At 47.7% G+C, this 23,099-nt stretch overlaps 1 protein-coding gene across 1 annotated transcript in view; it reads right to left on the reverse strand.

Moving 5' to 3' along the window:
* Positions 1–21,162, reverse strand: part of fermt2 (FERM domain containing kindlin 2) — a gene marked incomplete at its 3' end in the record, with an annotated part of 38,532 nt that extends 17,370 nt beyond the window's left edge. The window contains exons 1-3 of the mRNA XM_083683848.1: positions 21,046–21,162; positions 20,125–20,282; positions 5,655–5,888 (exon numbers count right to left, since the gene is read on the reverse strand). Of these exons, the coding sequence (XP_083539974.1) occupies positions 5,655–5,888; positions 20,125–20,281 (391 nt within the window). The 5' untranslated portion in view covers position 20,282; positions 21,046–21,162. The remainder of the gene's footprint in view (positions 1–5,654; positions 5,889–20,124; positions 20,283–21,045) is intronic.
* Positions 21,163–23,099: the final 1,937 nt, after the last annotated feature.

Consider the following 23,099-nt stretch of genomic DNA (forward strand, 5'->3'; position numbering starts at 1 on the left):
AGACAGTCTCAAAAGGAGGAGAGACAGAACTTCTTGGCTTGGCGAGAATTGCTTGTTTAGTTTGTGTTACTAAAGCAAAAGCATTCCATGGGTTTTAAGGACTACCAGATGGGAGTTCGCTCTCCTGCTCTCGCTCTTCCTCCCTCCCTCCCTCTCTCTCTCTCCTCCCTCCCTTCCACCCTCTCTCTTTGCTTTTTCGTTGCAGCACAATCCCTGTGCCCTTATACAGCCATTTGAATACAGGCGTGCTGCCTAGCCTTAGCACCACTGAGCTATGTGAAGACTGTATGTGTGTGTGTGTGTGTGTGTGTGTGTTCTAGTAGAGAAGGGTGTGTGCGGAGGATTCAAGATAAATTAAATCATGGTCACTGTGTTGCCTTCCTGACATTTTACTACAATAATTAAAAAATAAATAAACGTATTTCCCCACATAGCAGTCAACATGGGCAAAACATCAAATCTCTCTCCATTGAGATACTGTTCTAATATCATAATATCATGTAGAGATGGCTAAAAGGGTAGAGAAGCTATCATGGACTACGTTTGTGGATATGAGAGGGGGATTATATACCCACGATTACAACTTTTGGGCCAGGCCCTAGCACCTGCGAGGGGGGGGGGGATAACAAACAGACAGAGCCCCTCTCTTCATCCGTCACATGAAAGGAGGAGAGCAAGAAGGAGGAGAGGGGTAGAAAGGACAGGAATGCAGTATGCTCTGATGTAGCCTGCCAGTACTGAAAGGGAGGAGAGAGGGAGAGATGGAGAGAGGGATGGAGGAGGAGAGAGGGAGAGATGGACAGATAGGGCTACACACACCAGAGACCTGCAGGTGTTACTGAGCCAGGTTTGGATGTTTGGGTCGTAACAGTGAAGGTTATGATTCGGGGAGGGTACGTTGATCCTAGATCTGTGCCTAAGGTCAACTTCTACACCAGAGAGGGGCACATGTAGGCATGTTTGAGGGAAGCTTTGAATCTGAAGCAATCTGCCCAGTTTTGAGTACATGTGGTTTGAATTCCAGTAGACCAGCACACAGCACCTACAGCAGGCATCAAACCTGTGTGACAGAAAACCTTAGTTAGTGCATAGGTGTGTGTCATAGGTGTTGGTGGTACTCACTTAGAATTTCCTGTCTTTTGCCACTTCTGACAAGCCATAACTTTGCGCCTAAAACATCTTTTTTTTTTTTTTGCTTCATTCATTTCCATTAGAAATCCTGACGCCCACACACCGCGTACAAGTAAGACCCATCTCCCACCGACGTGGGTTGTGACAGGACCCAGGCTGCCAGCCAGGTACAGGGCCCGACTGCCAGCGATGAAGACACGTTAGAAATGATTCATCGCTAATGTAGCGTACCATGACACCACCCACACCGGCATAGGTATCCACAGTCCTACAGTAGTTCACACAGCCCACCACAGGCAGAAAGAACGCGTCATCCCTCCTCTCCTTACCTGACCGGTTAATTAACCACATCTGAACGTGTCGTTCATTGAGCTGTGATCAATTAGCCGATAAGAAGGGACATTAAATCAAGGGCTTCTTCCGGAGGCCGAAGTGGAATGCACTAGATGACGGATGAAGCATCTCACGGCACTCTGCAAGCCTTCGCTGTTCCGAGGGGAAAGGAGGTAACAATGAACTGAAGAGGCAGGGAAGTCACGGCACCGGTATTCATCATCGGATTAAATGTAGCCATCTTGGGTCGACGATCGCATGTGAAACAACTGGGTGTATTTTGTTGTGTTGTGTAGTCTAACCCTAATGCATCACATGAAATCATTAAAAAAAACCTAATTTGATGAGGGTCACAGCAGGACTTAACATCAGTTGGCTACAGTATCACTTTTACAAGCCCTGTCGGGATGTGTGGAATTTCTTGTGTTTGGTGGGAAGTGTGTTCCTATTCCTACCAAACAACACAACGTTAAAGGATAAATCAAGACTACTTTGGGAAAACTCAGGCCAAACCCCCTTGACACTTGGGACAGTCAACCAGACCGCAGGTCTGACGGCTCCACAAATCAACTGGACTGCAGCAATGAAACGAACCACACATAAACCTCTGTTGACCACAGTGACCATGGAGGACAGAGTCCAAGACCTGACCCTACACCTCCATCTCTCTCTCTATCCCTTCCTCCTTCTCTGGCCCTCTCTCTCTGTCCTTCCATCCATCTACCCCTCCCTTTATCCATCTCTGTCCTTCCATCCATCCATCTCGCTCAATCCATCTTTGCACCAACCCCACCCTCTCTTTTTCTCTCTCTCTCAGACTGTCTCTCTCCATCCCTCTATCTTGTCCACAGGCAACAACAGGACCTACAGGTACAGGGCAGGACTGAGCGGTCAGACCTAAACCACCAGTGACAGGCCCGTCCCAGTCCCAAGCCCAGGCCCATCCCAGGCCCAGCCCAGACCCAGGCCCAGGCCCAGCCCAGACCCAGCCCAGACCCAGCGGCCTCCAGTGTAGCAGAACACCAGGCCGGAGTCAGAGTGGCTAAGTGGAGAGGCATGACTGACATCAGGCCTAACTGGTGCTCTCTCTGGGTTGTCCGACCTGGAAGAAGAGGCCTTCCTTTGTAGCACCTCAGGCTCCCAGGTCCTACCGTCATGTGCTAGTCATTGACAGCCTACATGTCCTGTCTACTGAGGTGGGAGTACACAGACTACTGTCACCAGAGGAGCTGTGTGTTTGTGGATGGGTGTGTGTGTGTGTGGGTGGGTGCCGTAGTGTGTGCTCCAATAAAGTAAAAGAGTGAGGCGTCCACAGTATGTCTAGACAGGACATCAGGTCCACAGCCCATGAATAAGATACATTTCACAGGACAAATTAATCTCTCGTTGGACCCAATCTGATGCCAACCAGTGACATTCCTTCAGATTCACATCCAAATACCTCGCCTTTTATGCAGCTTAATAATTTCATGGGCCCGTTCTTGGTAAATTGCACCATGACAAGCCATGATAGCAGAACATTCTTTAGATGTGCAAATCGACACGAAATGGGGAAACAGATTTGCTATGATTTGCCTCATTGCCCTCATGGCAGTGAGGGATACAAACGACACCCAAACATGTTTTTTACTCAAAGTTCTTGCATCTGAAGAAGGAAACCACTCGCGTCTCTCCCCCTCACCAACTCTGAGACAAGCCAAATAAGCAACACTGAGCAGGATTTGAGGGCTGCCAGAGAATATCAAAGTTCAAAGCAGGAGTGAAGCTGGGCGAACTCACTCATTTCATTACTACAGTCTTCTACTGAGGTCCCATTCCATTCCTACCCCAGATGGACTGTGTCTCTCTCTCTGTCTGTGTGTGTGTGTGTGTCTGTGTGTGTGTGTGTGTGTGTGTACAGCTGCTGTGGACATGGACATGGGAGAACTACAGCAGCAGCAATAATTGATTTGATCCCTTTAACTGGTACTGGTTTTCGTTCCTTGTGAATGTGTGATTCAGGACGCCTAGAGAAGAATCTCTCCCTGCACACATCTGGTGAACGCAAAGGAGGGAGGGGGGAGGAGGAGGAAGAGAGAGAGAGAGAGAGAGAGAGAAAGTGTATTTGTGTATGTGTGTTAGTGATGTGTGCTTACTGTTACTGTATGTTCCAACGGATTGGAGAACTAGGGGGAAAATTCCCTTCCAAATCAATCCATTTGGAGAGTGGAAGAGATAGTTAGATAGATAGAGAGAGAGAGAGAGAGAGAGAGATTATCCGGGTGCTCATTGTTGTCTCTTTCCCAGCTGTAGGGAGTGTCCAGGTCCTTCCGTCTCTCCCCCTGTCTGTCTGTCTGTCTGTCTGAAGTATGTGCCAGTTGGACTGTGCTCGTCTCTGTCTTCCTGTCCCTCCTCGTTCCTAATGCTCTGCAGCTCCCTCAGCAGACACACACTCACTCACTCACAGGAAATTGTCAAACTGAAAGTTGCCCAGATAATGAAAAAGTAAAATAGTTCCAGAAGAGACGAGGTCACCTTCAGTTAACTGTCAAAATGTTTGGATGATATATACAATTCAGCTGCCCTAGACATTCTCTCTCTCTGAAAGGCAAACGAGGAGAGGTGAGTTAAACACTAATGGAGCAGGGACAGACGCACTGCTTGGCCCTTTCCAGCCACCGTAAGTCATCGCACGACACTCCGGCACGCGCTAAGTCAGCCAAGAGCAATTTGTCCTGATTTTCTCTGTAACTGAAATAGATTTATTACAGAAGAGGTAGAGTCATTCCAAAGCGGGTCTGGGCAGTAGGAGGAGGAGGAGGAGGAGGAGGAGGCCGGGCCGGGCGGCCTGCTCGCTACTACAAACTCTCATTTAGTCACCCTCTTCTCAGAAACTAACTCTGTTTATTTATACTCCTTCAAATATGTTATCTGTTCTTTTTCATTTCATAGCGGGCCTCATTTTTGCCTTTTATAAATAAAAGGTCTCTCTAAAGCAAATAAAAAACTAAAAAGGAGGCAGTGGTACCTGCCAGGGCCAACACAAACAGCAGCGCCGCCATCACTGTAGAGCCTGCCTCCTGAACTCAGGGCCAGTGACAAAGGCTCAACAGGTGTCCTGGACAGCGCCTGTCTGATGGATGTCTTATATGAAAGGCCTCTATTCCCCCACCTGCAGCCTTCAGTGAAGACAGAGGCCAGAGGGCTAGGGTTGGAGCCAGAGAGGGTCGTGGGCGGGCGGGGGGGGGGGGGGGGGGGGGGGCATTACAGGATCAGGGGGTCACCCGGATCTGGTGTTTGAACCTTGACCCCACTCTGACAGGGCCGCAGGGCACGGCCATCATGGGTGGATATCGATAGAGGAGGGTGTTTGACCTCTGAGTGCTTGTCAGGGCCTTGTCAGCTAAATCTGGACACAGTGATAGGGGTGTGTGTGTGTGTGTGTGTGTGTGTGTGTGTGTGTCATAAGGCCAATTTGGATTGATAAGCACTGTTTAGTAGACAGGATTAAGAGACTTATTCTGCTCCAAGGACTCGTCAGCAGGAGTCAGGAGAGGTGAAGTACAGTAGGTGCTGACAGCTCAGGGTCTGTTTGATAAACAAAACAAAAGGTCTGAAGGGAAAAAAACAACACAGGTAGGGATAATGTACGTCAGAAAGGTTTCAAGCTGCCCTTGTCATCTCCGTTGTCTTGTCCGTCAACAGATGACCCCCATAGAGAAACCATGGGCTCAATCCGTAATCAACGGATAGCATGGACTGGTGTGGCCGGGGTCTAACACAGCATCGACACTGCCTGGATCTCTGATTCTAAATGTAGCATCCTCTTAAATACAATTAAACACTGTCTGTTACAGAATAGCCTACCAATAATGGCTTTTTTTCATTTCCTTCATGAAACACATCTTGTCCTTCAAACTGAGAGCAATCATGAGGGGGGGGGGGGAAGGTGACAAGAAAACCCAACTAAAAGGGTATTTGAGATGAGGCTAGTTAGAGGTAGAAATCGGAGGACGGGCTCATTGTAATGCATGATTTCTACCTCCACCAGCCTCCCCTGCTGTATGCCAGGAAGGGAACATGAAACAGAGCAGATATGGAATAGGAAAACCCCTATTGCAACAGAGGGAGTTCGAGGTTCATGACCAGACTGTAGACCCCTATTTGGGCACAGAGAGAGTTAGGGGTTCAGAGCCAGACTCTTGACTTACTGAAGGTCTTGCAGATGTCGGAGACGGCCTTGAAGACGCGGTCGGAGAAGTTCACCTTGACCTTCATGTGCTTCATGTTGGGCAGCTGCAGGCGGAGCAGCTTGTGCTGGGGGGTGAAGAGCAGCCGGGCGTCCGCCTGGATACCGTACTTGTCCAGCGTCCAGTGGGTCTTCAGCAGCCATGTCTTCTTCTTCTCCCACCACAGAGCGTGGTCCGACCAGTCCTTCTTCACGTCTACGCAGAGGGAGGGGGGGGAGAGAGGGGGAGGGAGAGAGAGGGAGAGTCTGAAAGTTAGAAAGCCGTCCATTGTACGGTTAAATGAGTGCACGTGTGCACTACACGCAGCTTAAAAACACGGCGTCCGCACAGTATCCAGGACAAAAACAGAAGGGCGGGGTGAAGTTGAGAGGAGATATAGTAAGACTGTAAATGACAATTACTATCCTAGCTATGTACAAACTCTCCAGCTGTCCTGACACCTAAGCTAATGATGCTATTAGTGCTAACAGGAGACAATGAAAGTGTAAGCAGAGCTCTCTCTCACGTCTCACTCTACAGAAATGTGTCCCTCCCGGCCTGGGAAGGAGGGGGGCGGGGGGGGGGGGGGTCATGTTTAGGGCGACAGGGGCATTTGAGGGGATGGGAGGCGGGGAACTCAAAGTGAGGAGGAGGGGAAGTGTGAGAGGGTGTAAAAGAGGCTGCTGTTTGCGTAACATGGCGGGGATATCGGGTTCAGACCTCCCTCTTTGTTCCAAAGTCACGCTATGATTCCACTAAAGCAGAGACATGCCACCCAAAACCACACCACTCACCTCCCAGTACACTGCAGGCTGTGGTCTCAACACAATGGGGATGGACCTAGGGTCTCTCTCTCTGCATGTGTGTGTGTGTGTGTGTGTGTGTGTGTGTGTGTGAGTGAATGAATGAGATGGACTTCAGAGAGAAGGTGAAAGCCACAGGGATTTGAGGGAATTCAAAGCAGCTGGTTTTCAGATTACCTTTCTCTCTGTTCCCTACACAGGAGTGTGATGGTCTGTTTTCTAGAGTAGAGATGCTTTAGATCTCCTAATTCCCCCCTGAGCCCAGGAGCGGACATGTCTTCATCCTACCGTCTTAGGGACATTCTGTTCCTTCAGACCCGTTTCAACAACATTTCAATAACCAGTATCGGAAGTCTTTTAATTAATATTGAATGATTCCTCTAAATGGCAAACATTAGCAAAATAGCACAGCTAGCTACTTCAGATCAAAACAAATTGGGAGATCAAGTACTTCAAGGTCAAGTACGTATTGAGTTTCACAGATTAAACTGATATCATCTGGCTGAGCGTGTGTGTGTGTGTGTGTGTGTGTGTGTGTGTGTGTGTGTGTGTGTGTGAGAGAGAAAATTCTCCAATCATGACACAATTCAATAGGAGATCAACTGCAGGAGAACAGGGTGAGTGGATGCTGTATTCGAGGGGCGTATCTGGGTGGATGTTCCCCCTAAACGATGAAGTCATTGCTCCGGCATGCGTCCAGGAAGGCACTTCCTTGAGTGGTGTCCCGTTCTCCTCCCCCCCCCCCCCCCCCCCCCCCCACCGCCCCACCTCCCTCCTCCTCCTCCTCTCCGTACGGTCTCACTCCAGCTCCCTCTCTCCTGGACACATTGAGTCAAACACTGAGTCATTCTTTCTGCTAGTCTGACCGCTGATGTTCACCCAGTCACTCTTTCTGGGAGCCACCACTCCTCTCCTCTCCACGACGTCGGTTGCATTTAAATACCACTGCGTCAGATGTCTCATTACTCATTACTGACGCTAAAAATAAAACTCCTATCTTCCGCTTTAGCCATGCTCGACTCTCTCTGCGTTGGAATTTGACTCTCTGCATGGAGAACAGTTTCAAACCCAGAGGACGATGACAATGGGTGTCTCATGAAGCTAATTTGGAGCACTTCAACTGCTTGATATTCTAGACGTGCAGCACATTAGCTAAACGTGCTATCCATCCACTGCACAACGAAGGACTGAACTACCCAGGGAGCGTCTGGAAAGGCTATATGAGACATGATGGACTTGGGACAACCATTTCTCTCTGACATTGGCTAACTGGCTATCACCAAGTAGTTATAAACTGCACCCAGCTTGCAATCACTTTGGTCCTGTTTGAATACTTAAAAAAAACACATCCGTCCTTCCTTCCTCGAGGTAATCTCTGATCTGAATCTTATCAGAAATGTAAGATTATCACCCTGTGGATTTGCCCCAGTCTTGATTGCTGCCCTGTTCTGACCTTCCTGTCTATCAACAGAGGGGCGCCGTGGCAACCTGAGCCCAGGTGGTGTTCTCACACACACAGTGGCATATGTGTGCTTTGTTGACACTGTCCTGATCTGTTCTTGAAGTGAATGACATGTGGTGACTGGATAAATGAACCGCCTCTGAATCACTCACACACACACACACACACACACACACACACACACACACACACACACACACACACACACACACACACACACACACACACACACACACACACACACACACACACACACACACACACAACATTAGCAAACTAACCCGGCAGGAGAGAGAGAGACTAGGAGATTACACTAGAGATTAACATGAAGGAAGGTTAAAGAGAGACTATTGCAGAAGCTATTGTCAGGGGTAGGACAGGGTGAATGGAGAGGTTGTTTGTCAAGCTGTTGCTTTTAGAGTGTTTACCTATGGGGGGGGGGGGGGGGGCCTCTTAGCATTCGACTGAAAAACATTCCAAACTTTCTTTTCACAAGTGTGTGTGTGTGTGTGTGTGTGTGTGTGTGTGTGTGTGTGTGTATGTGTGTGTGTGTGTGTTGGATTCTCTAACAGCATGGGGGCTAGCTGTCGCCAGTTCATTCTGATGTCTCAGCTGTGCTGAATACAACTTCATTGCTGCAATCACCAACCCTGCTGCTCCTGGTGCATTTCACAGGGCAGAACCAAGGAGAGAGAAAGAGAGAGAGAGAGAGAAAGCGACATTGAAAATAGACTAGCGTGTATTTTCATAGCTACCCTCACAGTTTTTCCTCATGCAACCTAGCAATTTCTGGTGTCTGCTCCCCTTGCGGACTCTGCGTTTGGCAACTCGGGTCTTGACCGCAGTCCAAACTCTATGGTAGTTTCCTGTTGGCTCCGGCAACCCGACCAACGCACACAACAGCACTCAGCGCTCCCAGTCAGAGGGGGTGGCGTCGGTTTCCCAGGCCGCAATCCCAGGGGCCTCCGCTGCTCTAGGTCTATCTATCCCCCGCCCACCGCCAAATCTCATTGGCCGGCGCTTTCCCCCCTGCTCTATTGTGACATCACAGCGATGTGCTTGAGAGGACGGTTGCTCTGGTAGCTGTCCGTCCGGCTGCTTCAATAAAAGGCTGGTAATTGAATCTGCAGAAAGGGGGGGGGGGGGGGGTGAGGAGAGAGGGAGCCAATGGCATCTCCCTCCCAGCTAAAAATACAGCCTGCCAGGCCCTGACGTAATGCAGGATCCAGATGAAGCAAGGGGGCTAAGTAATTGGCTGCATTAAATGCAGACCCAGAGTCCTTGGGAAGAGTGATGGTGGAAGAGGGGGATGAAGGGAGGAGAGGATGTTGGGGAGAGAGAGAGAGAGAAACCATGTTTATGACCCCTACAGGCATGTGTAAGAGGAGAGGCGTGTGTGTGTGTGTGTGTGTGTGTGTGTGTGTGTGTGTGTGTAGCCTAGTGATGGAGGGGGCGTGCATATCCATCCATCCATCAGTTGTCTCTGCCGTGCGTACTAATGACTCATATTAATCCATAAGTGCTGCTTTTCATTCATCGTCACGACCACAGCTACATATTACCACGGTCACTGCGGCTAACGGCAACGGTCCATAGACCATAAACCTCTTCTCCTTTTTCTCTGTACCGTACATGCCGCTACGGAAAACACTGGTCACGGTTACTCAATACATTACAGAAATAACACATAACTACCATGATAGATTCAGCAGATTTTTTTTTGTAGAAGCACTGCTAAAAAGAGGTAGTGTGTTTGTGCGTGTGTGTGTGGTTTGTTTTCCAAAGTGTTGCTAACGCTAACAGTGAAGCAGCAGCAGCAGCAGCATTGGGAGGTACAGCAGTCGTGAGGACTGAAGAGAGTCCAGCGAAGAAGGACTGTTGTTTTTTAAAAATATGTTTTTAGGGCATTTCTGCTTTATTGGGATAGAGACAGTAGAGATTGACAGGAAGGATGGGAGAGAGAGAGAGAGAGGAGGGATGACATGCAAGATATGTCGAGGGTCGGAATCGAACCAGGAACCTGTCGATTACGTGGTAAGCGCATTAGTGTGCTACGCCATCAAACGCCCTGAGAAGGACTGTTGTTGAGATCATTCTAGACACTGGCCTCTGTCTCTCTCTCTCTCCCTGCCAGAGTATCTGTGGTGTTTACATTAGGAGACAAGCCTGTTTATGAAGGCCTGTCTATGGGGGAGGGGAGGGGATGACAGAGGAGAGGAGAGAGGGGAGGAGAGGAGGGAGGATGAGAGATGACACAGGGGAGAGGCTGTACGAGGAAAGAGAGAGAAAGGGAGAGGGAGAGACGTACAAAGTAGTACCCTGATGACGATTGGGAGCAGTTGCCTTGGTTTTAGATTATTTGCTGCTGACCATTTCCAACACTGTTAGACATAAAAGAAGGACTAAAAACATGCTTTCCTGTTTAAGTTTAATACAGAAACATTAGCCCCTTGAGTTATTCAGTGGGAACGAAATGGGGAAAACACGAAAGAGAAGAAGAAAAATAAAAATGTTCTTTCTCATATAGTACAAGTTTGAGTGGTACCACCTCCGTTTCTCCAACGCCATGCCTGTTGGCTGAGACCCCAGTTGACAAATCACTCCAATGTCAGTCATGATTCAACAGCAACAGCATTAGTCTCCAGTCTGTATGAGGCCCATCTTTACCATCACAGATCAACTACTTAAGTGGCCAAAGGCCAAAGCTTTCCCACATCACATACAGGACAGTACAGCCTGTGTGTGTGTGTGTGTGTGTGTGTGTGTGTGTGTGTGTGTGTGTGTGTGTCACATTCTCCCCTCTCTCTAGAGAAACATTACTGGTCTATTCCTGAAGTGTCTCCAATGGAAGAATCATGTGTACAACAGACCCTCTCTTTCACACGCACACAACAAGGACACACACATAGGCTCACAGCGAATGTGTTGATATTTATCACACACACACACACACACACACACACAGACAGACAGACACACACACACACACACAGGGTTATAAGGTTGGCCATTAGCTGATAGGATCATCACACCCTGGGTGAGGCTGTGTGGCGGCCGGGCGGCGGCGTTCGTTTCCCTGGCGACCCCTGGTCGACGCCGCAGGGGAAGTGGAGCGAGGCGAACGGCTGTGTGCCGTGTTTTCACACACAACAAAGACGCGGGCCTTCCCTACGACTCTCCCTCCCTTCCTCCCTCCCTCCCTCTTTACTGACAGAAACATTCAGTACAGTACAGTCGCCCTCTATGACATGAGCCCCTTGTGTTTAAATATAGGCTGCTATGTCCTGTCTTTGAAGCCCAAGGACGGTCACTATTGACCAGCTGCATTGTTGTCCTATTCACACTCTACTGTCCATTGCATGTAGACCAGCAGAGGCTGGGTGGAAGACCCTCCTAAATAACTCTTCATCCCCACTACCCCCCTGTGCAAGTTTCTGTCCTGTAAATAAATAAAAAAATAAAATAAAAAAAAAGCATTAGCATTGTGACTGCCTATAGCCCCTGGTCCTAGCATTCTTATGACGACTGATGGATAGATGATTCACTCACTTAGTCAAATGTATTTGTTGTAAGTCACTTCGGATAAAGGCGTCTGCTAAATGCCATAAGTGTAAATGGGTGGAGGTAGAAATAGGAGGACGGGCTCATTGTAACGCATGGAATGGAATGAGGAATGGTATCAAACACGCACGTTACAGTGAAACTCAATCTAGTACAGTGGAGTTTTACTGATATTACCTACAGCCTAGGCGCTAGGCTTTTTTATGTTGCGTTACTTATCTAATTTATGTAACATAAAGAGATAAAGAGATAAAGGGAAGATAAAGAGAGATGACCTCTGTGTGGCATAGTTACAATATCAGGACAACACTGGGATACGGTGTGTGATAAGACTGTGTCACATTGTGTCCAATAACGTCTGGGCATGTGCAGAAGAAAATTAACTCAATACAGCAGCAGGTATTCATCATAGCTAGTCCCTATTGTGTAAATATCAAGGCAAGTCAGGATAAAGCTTTGGGTGATAGGATTGACGTCTGGCAAGCACACCAACTGGTTTTCAGGACAAGAGTGACTGAGGAAGAGATCGACAGACATTAAGCTGTGAGATATCGGATTAAACATGGCGTTAGCAAATACATTTCAGTGGGATTGCGGATTTTTCAATCCCAAATGAATGATAATACATTGATCATAAGTCAATGATTTAAATCAAACCTTGATCATAAATCAACAGTTTTTAAAGCACATAACCTTCCAGTCCCGTGTTTCCTGACTAGAACGGCAACAGCAGCACATCAGATAATCAAAGACAAGAGGATCTATTCTACCCATCTCCCCTTGGACCTCCCTCCCGGCAACCGTACAAATCACAGCCCTCCTCCCGAGAGCTCCGCTCTGACAGGACACGGGGTGAACGGGGTCGGACAGGAATAAATCCAGGTCTGATTATAGACCTAGAGAGCATCCTGCCAATAGTCAATCGAAGACTGCAACCATTTATCATACAGTAATGCATTAAACATGCAAGATAGATAGCCTTTGGCCCACCGGACTCATTCCCTCAGGTAAAAAGAAAATGCCTTGAAGCTTTTCAAGCAGTCTAACTTTAGCTGGCCCTGTATGTACACAAAGGGACCTTTCAGGCTACTCTAGGGGGCATCAGACATACACTATAGGGGCCCTCGTTGGCTAATGGCTGTGACCTCGCTCTCTGTCTCTCTCACACACACACAGTATTGTATTTTGCTGAGGTAGAAAGACACAGGGGGCATATCCAGTAGAGGTCATGGCTGTCCAGTGGGAACAGACAGACCGTTATTGATCCTACTGATCTTATTCTTATTGTCAGTCACACACCCGATACCTCCCATAGAGACCCCTGCAACTAGACACACACACACACACACACACACACACACACACACACACACACACACACACACACACACACACACACACACACACACACACACACCTCCAGGATTAGAGGTGGAGCCGGGAGTATCCTCCAGGATCTGCCCAGCCATGACCCTCCAAGACCGCTTGAGTCTTCCGGGCTTTCCCACTGAGGCTGGGCCGCAGCAGGGCTGTGGTGGGGTGGAATCACTGTGGAACTCCCAGGAGCTCACCTGAGAGCCTCGGAGGATAAGCTCCGAGTTAGAGCTAGAGCTAAGGGAAAGAGGGGAGAGGAGAGCCATGTTCATCTACGGAAGCCCCGGAGGGACCATCTCTGGGGTAGTGGAACGAGCTAGGCTGCTCTTTAGGCTTTAGTTTCTCTGTGTGTCAATTTCTACCATTAACACACAGCCGCCAGCCAGCCAGCCAGCGAACCAGCCAGCCAGCCAGCCAGCCAGCCACCAGGCCAAATGGTCCAGAAGCCATGTGGCAGTGGCACCAACGTGTCACAGTAACCCTGACATCAGCCCTGACCCCCCCCCGCCCCCCCCCCCCCCTTCCTCCACTCACAGTGGGCCTGTTTCAGAGGAAGGACAGACACAGCGGGCTTGGCTGTGGCCTGTAGGGGCAGAGCCTCGTCCTCTCATCTCATCTCTCCTCAGAGACCACCGATAGTTTGTATCCATTTGTGTCATAATCCAAACACTGCCAAACAATGGGGGGGCTCCGCCCACATGCAGCTTTATACAATTACGCCGTTTGAGGCCTCAGTCCTGTAATCACATTACACCCATCCTCCTGGCCTGAGATCAATGGTGCAGAGAGAGGCCAGGGTATCCGTCCATCAATCTATCCCATCTTTCCGTCCCCCTCAGGCACAGGAGATGTAGTTTGTTTCCCCATTCCCTGTCCATCTATGTGCCTCTCTGACAGTCCTTCATCCTAATGCCCTATCTCTGACCATGGGAAACCCATCCCCTCTCTCTATCTATCTATCTATCTATCTGTGTCTCCCTGACAGCCCTTCATCCTAATGCCCCATCTCTGACCATGGGGATCATCAGTGAAACTATACCCTCCCTCCCCATCTTGGTGGGTCTCTCCAGCGGGAAAGGGTGTCCTGGGGTTAAAGACCTGAGGAGATCCTATCCCTGGGGTAGAAGGAGGCCTCTGTGAAGGCAGGGCAGAGTGGCAGCCGCCTATTAGGACCCCTGCCAGGGTCAATATTGGGATAGACTATAGTAGTCTATACATCAGAGCAGCTGATGTTTGTGCTACACCTAGCCTAGCCTAAATACGAGCGCCAGGAAGTACGTAGACAGACGACACAGCCCTCAGCACATATGGAGCCTCTGTGTCGGACGTCGGGGAATAATCAACACTGAGGACCAGTAAGAGGTTCGAGGTCAGCTAGCTAGCATGCTAACCGTCTGTGGAATGAAAGGGGGGACGGAGGAATTAGAATAGGGCTGCATTTCATTCCTAGCGTCCTTCTTCATCATCATCATCATTCCCTTGTTCACTACCACAAAATGGTGTGATAATGCCTGGATCTATTCAGCAGCCTACTTCTTGAGTGATTAGCTATGGCTTACACTGAGCAAGTTGTAGGAGATCTGTGAATGGGAGGGACGGGCGAGTAGGAAAGGGGAAGAGACAGCTTTTTTGGAATGAAACGTAGCCGAGGAACCAAAACAAAACCACCATATCGCTTTACTATTCCGTTGACCTGCAGGTGAGTGCCGTTTTTCCAACAATGTGAACGCCTGACATTTCTTTACAACTGCAGCCAACCCTACAGGGAGAGAGGAGGGACAAAAACAACAGTGTCGTATTCCCGGAGGAGCTATGAAAGTATTTTCCACTGCATGTTTCAGATGCCATACATAACTAATTAAGATTCATGTTGGGTTTTTTTGGTTTTTTTTTTAAGGGAGCACACGAAGAGGCTTTTAAGAAATGACAATTAGTGAGTATGAGGGAGGGAGAGAACTGCAAGTTCTAGATATCTTGGCCATCTTAGGAATTTCAAAACTCATGTGCACTTCAACGCTCGATTTGGGATGTGACCACAATTTGGAGCCAAGTGCTTGGCTTTGACACGGTGGAGATTACAACTTGTGTGTCATTTTTGCGTGTGTGCGTGCCAGGGCATGCGTGTATGCCTGTGTGTGTGTGTGTGTGTGTGTGTGTGTGTCTACGCCAAATCACAGCAGGATCTTGCTACTGTAACAGGAAAGCTCTGGGCAGGGCAGGACTACTACTTAGCCTAACTACTTCCTGTATGATAGATGAGAGTGGGGCGATCACAGAGTCAGGCCATCTCTCTCTCTCTCTCTCTCTCTTTCTCTCTTTCTCTCTCTCTCTCTCTTTCTCTCTCTGCAGGAGCGGACCTGACTGACACGACAGGTAGTCAGGGAGACCAATGCACAGAGTCGCTTCAGAGGCACGAACCATTAATCTGAATGCATTACGTCTGATTTGCCCGTCATGGCAACATGATCTGTAAAATGAGAACACATGCTTATCTGACAACGAGAGATATTATTGACTCTCTCTCCTGATGTGGGCTGTTCGCATTCATGACGTGAGCCAGGCTATTCAGCACACAACTAAGCCTCTGAAGAAGAAAGGAGGACATTTATCTCATCATCTTGCAGGGACCAAAGAGCCTCATTCCGAAACAAACTGAATTATGGGAAGGCACAGCATCCTTAAAAAAAAAAAAAAAAGCCCCTAAACGCAGGGGAGGGGAGGGGGCTGGAGAAAAAAAAAAAATACACAGGAAGTCGGACACATCCTGTGTTAAATCGCGTCCGTTTCCTCACAAACTCCCCGCTCCATTGTCAAACGTAGGCCATCTTCCTCTGGTCACTACCACCTCTGAAGGCCAGGGGAGGCGGACCACCCCACAGCAGAGCGACTCCACCTGGCCATTCAAACCTCGCTTTCTGTCGGAGCATTGGGAGAGTCCAACCCCTCTCCAAAAAGGAAATGCGAGATTACTACTAACGTCCGTTTATTAAAACTGCAGTGTCCAGTAATACCAAAAGGCTTTAAATAGAAAGGAAAGAGGAAAAGTACCAACACTCATATATGGCTTGTAAATGTACCCCCCTCCCACCCACCCAAAACCACTTCTCAATGAATACAACTGGATGGAAAAAAAAGTGATTCAAAACGCACAGTCTTAATACATTTTCCGAAAAAGAGAACAGTTGATGGAAGGCAAACCCAGCCCAGAGAGAGCGAGAGAGAGAGAGAGAGAGAGAGAGCTGAGGCTGCAGTGTACTGGGATGACGGCATGGCAGCGTCCAGAGAACATGCCAAACCTTGCAAGTCATTTCCTGCTCCATGGAAGACTTTTATGGAATTCTATCGCTGTGGCTCCTCACATCACAGAGGGGGCCTGGACCCTCCTCTCCTCTCTCTTCCCCTCCTCCTCTTCTCCCTCATGCAGCCTTCTGTCACTACTCCTCCCCCCCCCCTCTCTCTACTGCAGTCTGGATGAAGCTAAGCAGGACCAGCACTACACTGAGGGCAAAGATACTCTCGTAGAATCTGAGCCAAAACTATGACCCTGCTCCCTCCTCCTCCTGCTAATGTTCTCTCTGCATTGGCCACCAAAAGACTGGAGTACAACACAGCTGTACGTCCCTACAAAAAAACACAGGACCCTGGACCTCTCCTTTCCTCTCTGCCGTCCCCAGCCCCTAGAGATAGATCCTTGTTGAGGGAGACTAATACAGTAATTTCCTCTCCTCCCCAAAAAATCGGATGTTTTGCTTTTCTAACAAACTCTATTCTGGGAGTCCTGGTGCACAGCCTAAGGCCTTAATCAGGATGGTGCCATGGTAGATAGATATGAATAGTGCAGAACAACAACACATCCTTGGGGGGGGGGGGGGGGGGGAGAGAGTGGGGGGACGTTTGACCCGTCGTTCGTACAAAATAGTGTGAGACTTGAATACGTTGTTAATAGGACAAATAGCCTAAAAGCTAATATACAAGACATGGACTGAGATATAGGCCTAGGTCTAAGGGGAGAAAAAACATGTGACATTGAACGTCAAACATGCTGTTTGTGCCATACTGTACAGAGGGACTATTGCTTTTGATCAAATAAAGCCCATAACTAACGTTGTTAGTCCAATGTTTGTTTCCCTTTCTTCAGTCCCAACAGAGAGCTAAGCTTTCAGAGCAGGGTACTTTAGAAAAAGAACAAAGTAGCAATGTCCCAAACAGACACAAACAAGTGATGAAAGGGGGGCGAATGGAGGTTCTCAATCATCCAACCTTAAATACTGCTCTCCTGTAGGGCTGGGGGGAAATGAAGCCTGTGATCAATAACTAAGTGCTTTCCTGGCATTTCACTATTTAATCCATTACAGCCTCAGATGTGAGGGAGAGAGCCACTGCTCACAGGGGGAGATGGAGAGGAACACATGTATACACACACACACACACACACACACACACACCTCCACCTAATGGACTATCAACACACCAACACACAACAACACATACACTGTGATGCACACACAAACCCCATCTTCTCTACATCCGAGCCTAAACACGTGAACTACACTGAAAGGTTGTTCTGAGAAGAAGCTCTGAATAGTAGCAGTTAGACCACTGTGAGACCACTTCTATAATCTAATTTAATTTGTGTCTGTGTGTGTGTGTGACAGAACGGAGTGTGAGGAATGCCAAGGGCTGCCCTTCTAGGCACGAACAGAAACACAAACTGTTTGTCTGAGTGTGCGTGTGTGTCACTGTGACAGGATGTCCTTTCTGTCTGTCCTTTCTGAGGACATGCGTGCCAAAAGTGTATGGCATTTACGTGTCCCCCAGCACAGTTCTGTTTCAGTATGAGTATGAGTGTGTGTGTGTGAGTGTGTGTGTGTGTGTGTGTGTGGTGATAGAGGGTGGCCTTCTGAAGGTGCGCTAAGAGAGCCAAAAGAAAAACAGCCTACAAGACAACAACCACCATCTGACCCGCATCCAACCAATCACTAAACCCCCCTCCACACACTGACACTGACACACACACTGACACACACACACACACACTGACACACACACACACACACACACACACACACACACACACACACACACGTGACCAAAGCACTTGAGAGCAGTTCATTGAGGCCTGTTCTACACTATGCAGCATTGTCACCAGCGATAAGTTCCGGAGGAGGAGGAGGAGGGAGGCTTGAAACCAGGTCACGTACAGCTTGGAGAAGACACACACACACACACACACACACACACACACACACAATGGGACATGGGGCATGTTCCCACACTGCTGAACTGAGAGGGTGTCACATGAGAAGGGGTTGTCCATGACGACTTGTGTGAGGCCACCCCATCATGTGAAGCCTCCCCAATCTGCACGCTCACTCCCTCAAGTTCACGGCCAGCGTGTCCATTCCTTTACAATCTTCTGAACTCATCATTGATGAAAATCATTGACGACACAACCATGTCTTCTTGTTGATCTGGTGGTATCCCGTTTCACTCAGTGGTGGTATACTGCCAACACACAGTTCACAATTTGTTCTACTAGAAGGACATCTTTAGACGTATTTGATACCATTCCCCATTCCATTCCATGCATCGCAATGAGCATCTCAATCACAATTTAAAACCATGTCCCATTGGCAAACTAAACTGGTTTCACTGTTGGTCATGAGACCTGTAGCCGAGGACTGGGCCGACACACTCTGCAGGGTAAACGTATATACCACACTCCCTCAAAGGCCAGTGTGTGGTCAGGTGTTAGGTGTACGGAAAGTTCTGGGTTAATCATTATACAATGGAAAACAACCTGCCAGGGTCTGGTAGTCAGAGGTGCACATGGGGGGGGGGGGGGGGGGGTTAAGTCTAAAAGGATCAGGATTTTGCTTACTTCTCTCTCTCTCTCTCTCTCTCTCACTCACACACACACACACACACACACACACACACACACACAACTTTGCTACTCCACCCACACGCTGTTGTTTGCTTCAGTGTGACAAGAGTAACCACAAGCCATGGGGAACAACAGAACCAAGCTATTCTAGACGATGGACATCCAGACCTCAAACCACTGGAGTCCACTGCCTGCAGATAAGGACGCACTCGTTACAAAAGTTAGCCTACTGACAAATACTACTTTGTCAACTACTTTGCAACTATAACAAGCTGGACGACTACCCCCTTCAAATGCATTTCCATACCATACTTTTCTGTGAGTGCTAACAAAACCGAACACACACACACACACACACACACACACACACACACACACACACACACACAGTATATCACTGTGGACAAGGCCAGGCCTTCACTAGAGGGGGGAGGGCTTACACACATTCATGTCCTCCCACATGCAGCACATTGCACATGGGCCCAGTCTCGATGCAGCACAGACGACAGACCACAGGGAACAAAGGCTTCAATTATGTGGAGTTTTAACAGGAGGGCTAAAAACAGGGACATGGGCAGGGAGGGAATAAAACCTTGGAGAAATGGAGGAATGCAGAGTATTCAGGCGCCATCGACATCGGCACGTTGTCACTCCCTCCCAAAATGCACCACCAGGCCTATTACCCGGTGACCTTTCTCTCTACCATGAAACACGCCAGTGTTCCAGAGGGTTCTACGGGGTGAAACAGAGGCCTTTTTATGCCCACTCACTCAGACTTGCAATGCATCATTCCATTGGTGATGGTTACCCACTGTTTCTCATTTGATAGACTAGGGGAGTACTTTGTGTCATAAAGCATTAGGTTACAGACACCATCAAAACATAGCACAACAATGTACACTGTATCTTCTTTTACGGAAAACACTTTTAACGACCTGCGATTGTAAGTTAGTGGTGTTTACATGAAGTGGAATTCCAGTTGCCAGTGGAATAACAGTGTTGCCAAGAGAGGAATTTACCGCCTCACAAATATCAGCAGAAAACTGTCACGCAGAATCCAGCTGCCGCAGGGAGGCAGAGGGAACAGGGGTCAGGGGTTAAGGCATGCTGCACTATGACAACCCATGACCTTTCACCTCCTGGTCAACCACAGCGGGAAAACTATAGAGCCATATTGGTATGATTTGTGGTCAACTGACAAAAGAAGTGCCACATGGCAATAATAACATCCTGTAGTCTATTGAACACATTAAAGAGATAGTTCACCCAAATTACAATATTATAACACTATTCAAGTGTTGTGTTTGGATGAAAAGGGGATTCGAGACATGTAGTGTAATACAGGACACATTTGGCTCCTCTTACCAAGTTTTTCCACGAGTTTCAGCATGACCCCACCGATGTGGATCTCTCCTGTGACTCTCAAGGAAACATCCCTATGAAGGTCGGTCACGTGCATCTTCAATTCCCACGTCCCGTCGGCATAGCAGCCATCGGGCATCCGAATACCGTCCAGCGCCATCCTGGGACAAAATAACAACAGTCAGGAAAAACTGTCCAATAAAGACTTACTGTACTACACTTGAGAGATAACAATAACCCGCTGACCACAAAATAGGAGCATACAGACTGTATTCCAACTGCTGACATCTATAGTTCAGGTCGTTTTGGAGATGCCAAGTGGCCATGGATACAGGACCATTGCCAATCAAATCATTAGTGTTTCTGTTTTGGAAATTGCTGTGCATCATTAAGTTCCACAGTATAGGCATATGTGTATGTCTGCATCAATCCTAAGGTATTGATCAAGGTTTCATTTCTAAGTGTCGGACACAGTGCATTGGGTGGATGCAGTGAACTTCACAACAAAACGACGTCAATCAATCAATAACTAAATCAGAACAAAGGGTAGGCCTAGTCAACCTATCGGTTGCACTTCACACAAGTTTAACTTCAATATGACTTCACGCTTGTCCCTTGATGATAATATGAGTGTTCACCTGCTTTATCTAACGGTATAGTCTACAGCGACAAATAGGCAATGAAGTTGATTACGTAAGCAGACTCAGAAGAACTCTGAGAGCACGGTCATTCAGTATACTTCAAATTGTGCGTGAAAGGAAAACTGCGTATAAAGAGAGTTATTAGCCGAACTATAAACGTATAATCGTCCTGGCCAACACGCTAAAACACAATACATTTGTTCAGTATTCCCATCTGCAGAGTGCGCAAAAACCCGGACTACGATTATTGAGCGAAAATTAAAATCAGTTTATGCCCACTCACCTTCACAAATACACCAACCCAAATCCAAAAAGCCACTAGAACTTCCGACGCTTTAATAGTCAACACGTTTTCTTGTTTAAATCATGTAGCTAGTGCCTATTCAAAGAGAAAATCCCCAAAGAAGTCGGTCTAGTGAAGTATCCCAAACTGTTTCCTCTGGGTTCAGCTAATGGAGTCCAGCCGTCTCGCTTTCTCCCTCCCTCTTTCCAGTGGATAACGTCACTGCTCCAATCCGACGGTGCAAACTATCCCTCTGGCCGCTCGGTCATCTCCCCGGTGCTTCCAAAGTTTTTCTATCCATTGTAGCTAGTGGTTATGACGCGGGAAAACTGCGCATAATGCAGCTTACATTTTCATTTCATTTTTTCTCATGTTAATGTGTTTCTTTTGTCGCGTGGGTCTGGTCTCCCTTCGCCAGAAGGCAATCAAGTTGTAATTATGTCCCTCACCACGCACTTTTACAGGGCTATTTAGAAAATAGATATATGTGAATGGTTACAACTGTACGTATGGTGTGTTTTTCCACTAATAACTGGTCCATTATGGGATATTCAACAGTTTGGTAGGATTGAGAACAAGGGCAATAGGACCGCAGCCGCTGCCTTTTATGGAAATAGTACGGAGCTTGCGATGGTACATCCGGGGACCTCTATGGGGTCTTCGCCTTGGGAATTACACACAAATTACTCATTTAGAAAACACTTTCTCCACGCTCTGACCCTGTCCCATCAAACGCCCTGAGTATACCAGTAACTGTTACTTTGGTAACAATCTTGCAATGTAGAGCTGTCACACAAGTAAAGTTCTTACAATGTGTTCATGTAGTACAAGTATGCATTGATTCTAAAACGTATCAAAAGCATGCCCATTCCTTATATTTAAAAAAAAAGTGTTTATAATGGCAATGAATATAAAACAGCTTATAATGTTTTCCCTAAATATTTCACAAGCTTCTTCTCTCAGAAAGCCGTTTTTTTTTTTTTAAAGGGGTTCATTGTTTATTCTTGAAGCATGCTGGAAAATTCCTTACCATTACATCTCTCCAAGACCAACATCAAAACTTACTACTAACTCCGCTGGCCTGCACATTATTGATCTGTGCCGATAAACAAGCATGTGGTGCAACTAAATCACCCATAATCCCTGTGAAGTGTGTGTAGAAGATTATCATTGTAAACAAAACAATGACACACCATCGACGTGTGGAATTTCACAGCTTCTTTATTCACACCAAACGAGGAATAGCAGAGTATGGGCCACTTTCAACCATTCAACCACCATTGTAGAGGAGAATGATACAGTATGTTAATGTGCATTCAAAGCTATACAAATGGCTGGTTTGCCAAAGAAATAAGCTGCTGTCTTTTTTTCCACTGCATCTGCTACTCTGCACAGCAGCACGCACCCCTGCTCCAAGTGGTCGGCGGTACGGCATGAATCATCAGGGGTTCTTGGCTTCGTCCGACGCGCTCGCTAGCTCTCCAGCTCCAGGCTCAGGAATTTGGGCTTCAGACTATGGTCTGCATCAAAGCGATTTATAACCTCTCTTCCCTGCTGCTCTGTGCTCGGACCCCCTCGTCAGTGTCTGGCAGCCGACCCATTGCCTTTTATAGGCTCTGTTTTAATTGCAGGGTAAACATTTGAGTCAGAGGCAGAGCTGGGGAGTAGAGGAGAGGAGAGGGGGAGCTGGGGCCTGCTTGCAGATGAGGAGAGACTGGGACAGTGGTGGTGTGGTGTGGACCTAGAAAATTATTATTATTATTATTATTATTAATCCTTTATTTAGGCAGGGGGGTCGCACTGAAACTAAGGTTGTTTCAAACATAAAACAATCATAGATGTACATTCAAAATTACAAACAATATGGTTAATTAAGTACAGACTTACAAAGTCAGTGTACACAATATAATCAATTAAAACATGTACATGCCTTGGATGACAGATCCTTTATTAAAGTTTTAAACGGGCAGAGTGAGGTTACTGACTGACTGAGTGACATTTCTGCTCTGGACGGTCATACTGGTGTCAATGTCATTGCCTCAATAAACTCCAGA

Source organism: Argentina silus (genome assembly GCF_951799395.1).
Source record: "Argentina silus genome assembly, chromosome: 13".
Lineage (NCBI taxonomy): Eukaryota > Metazoa > Chordata > Actinopteri > Argentiniformes > Argentinidae > Argentina > Argentina silus.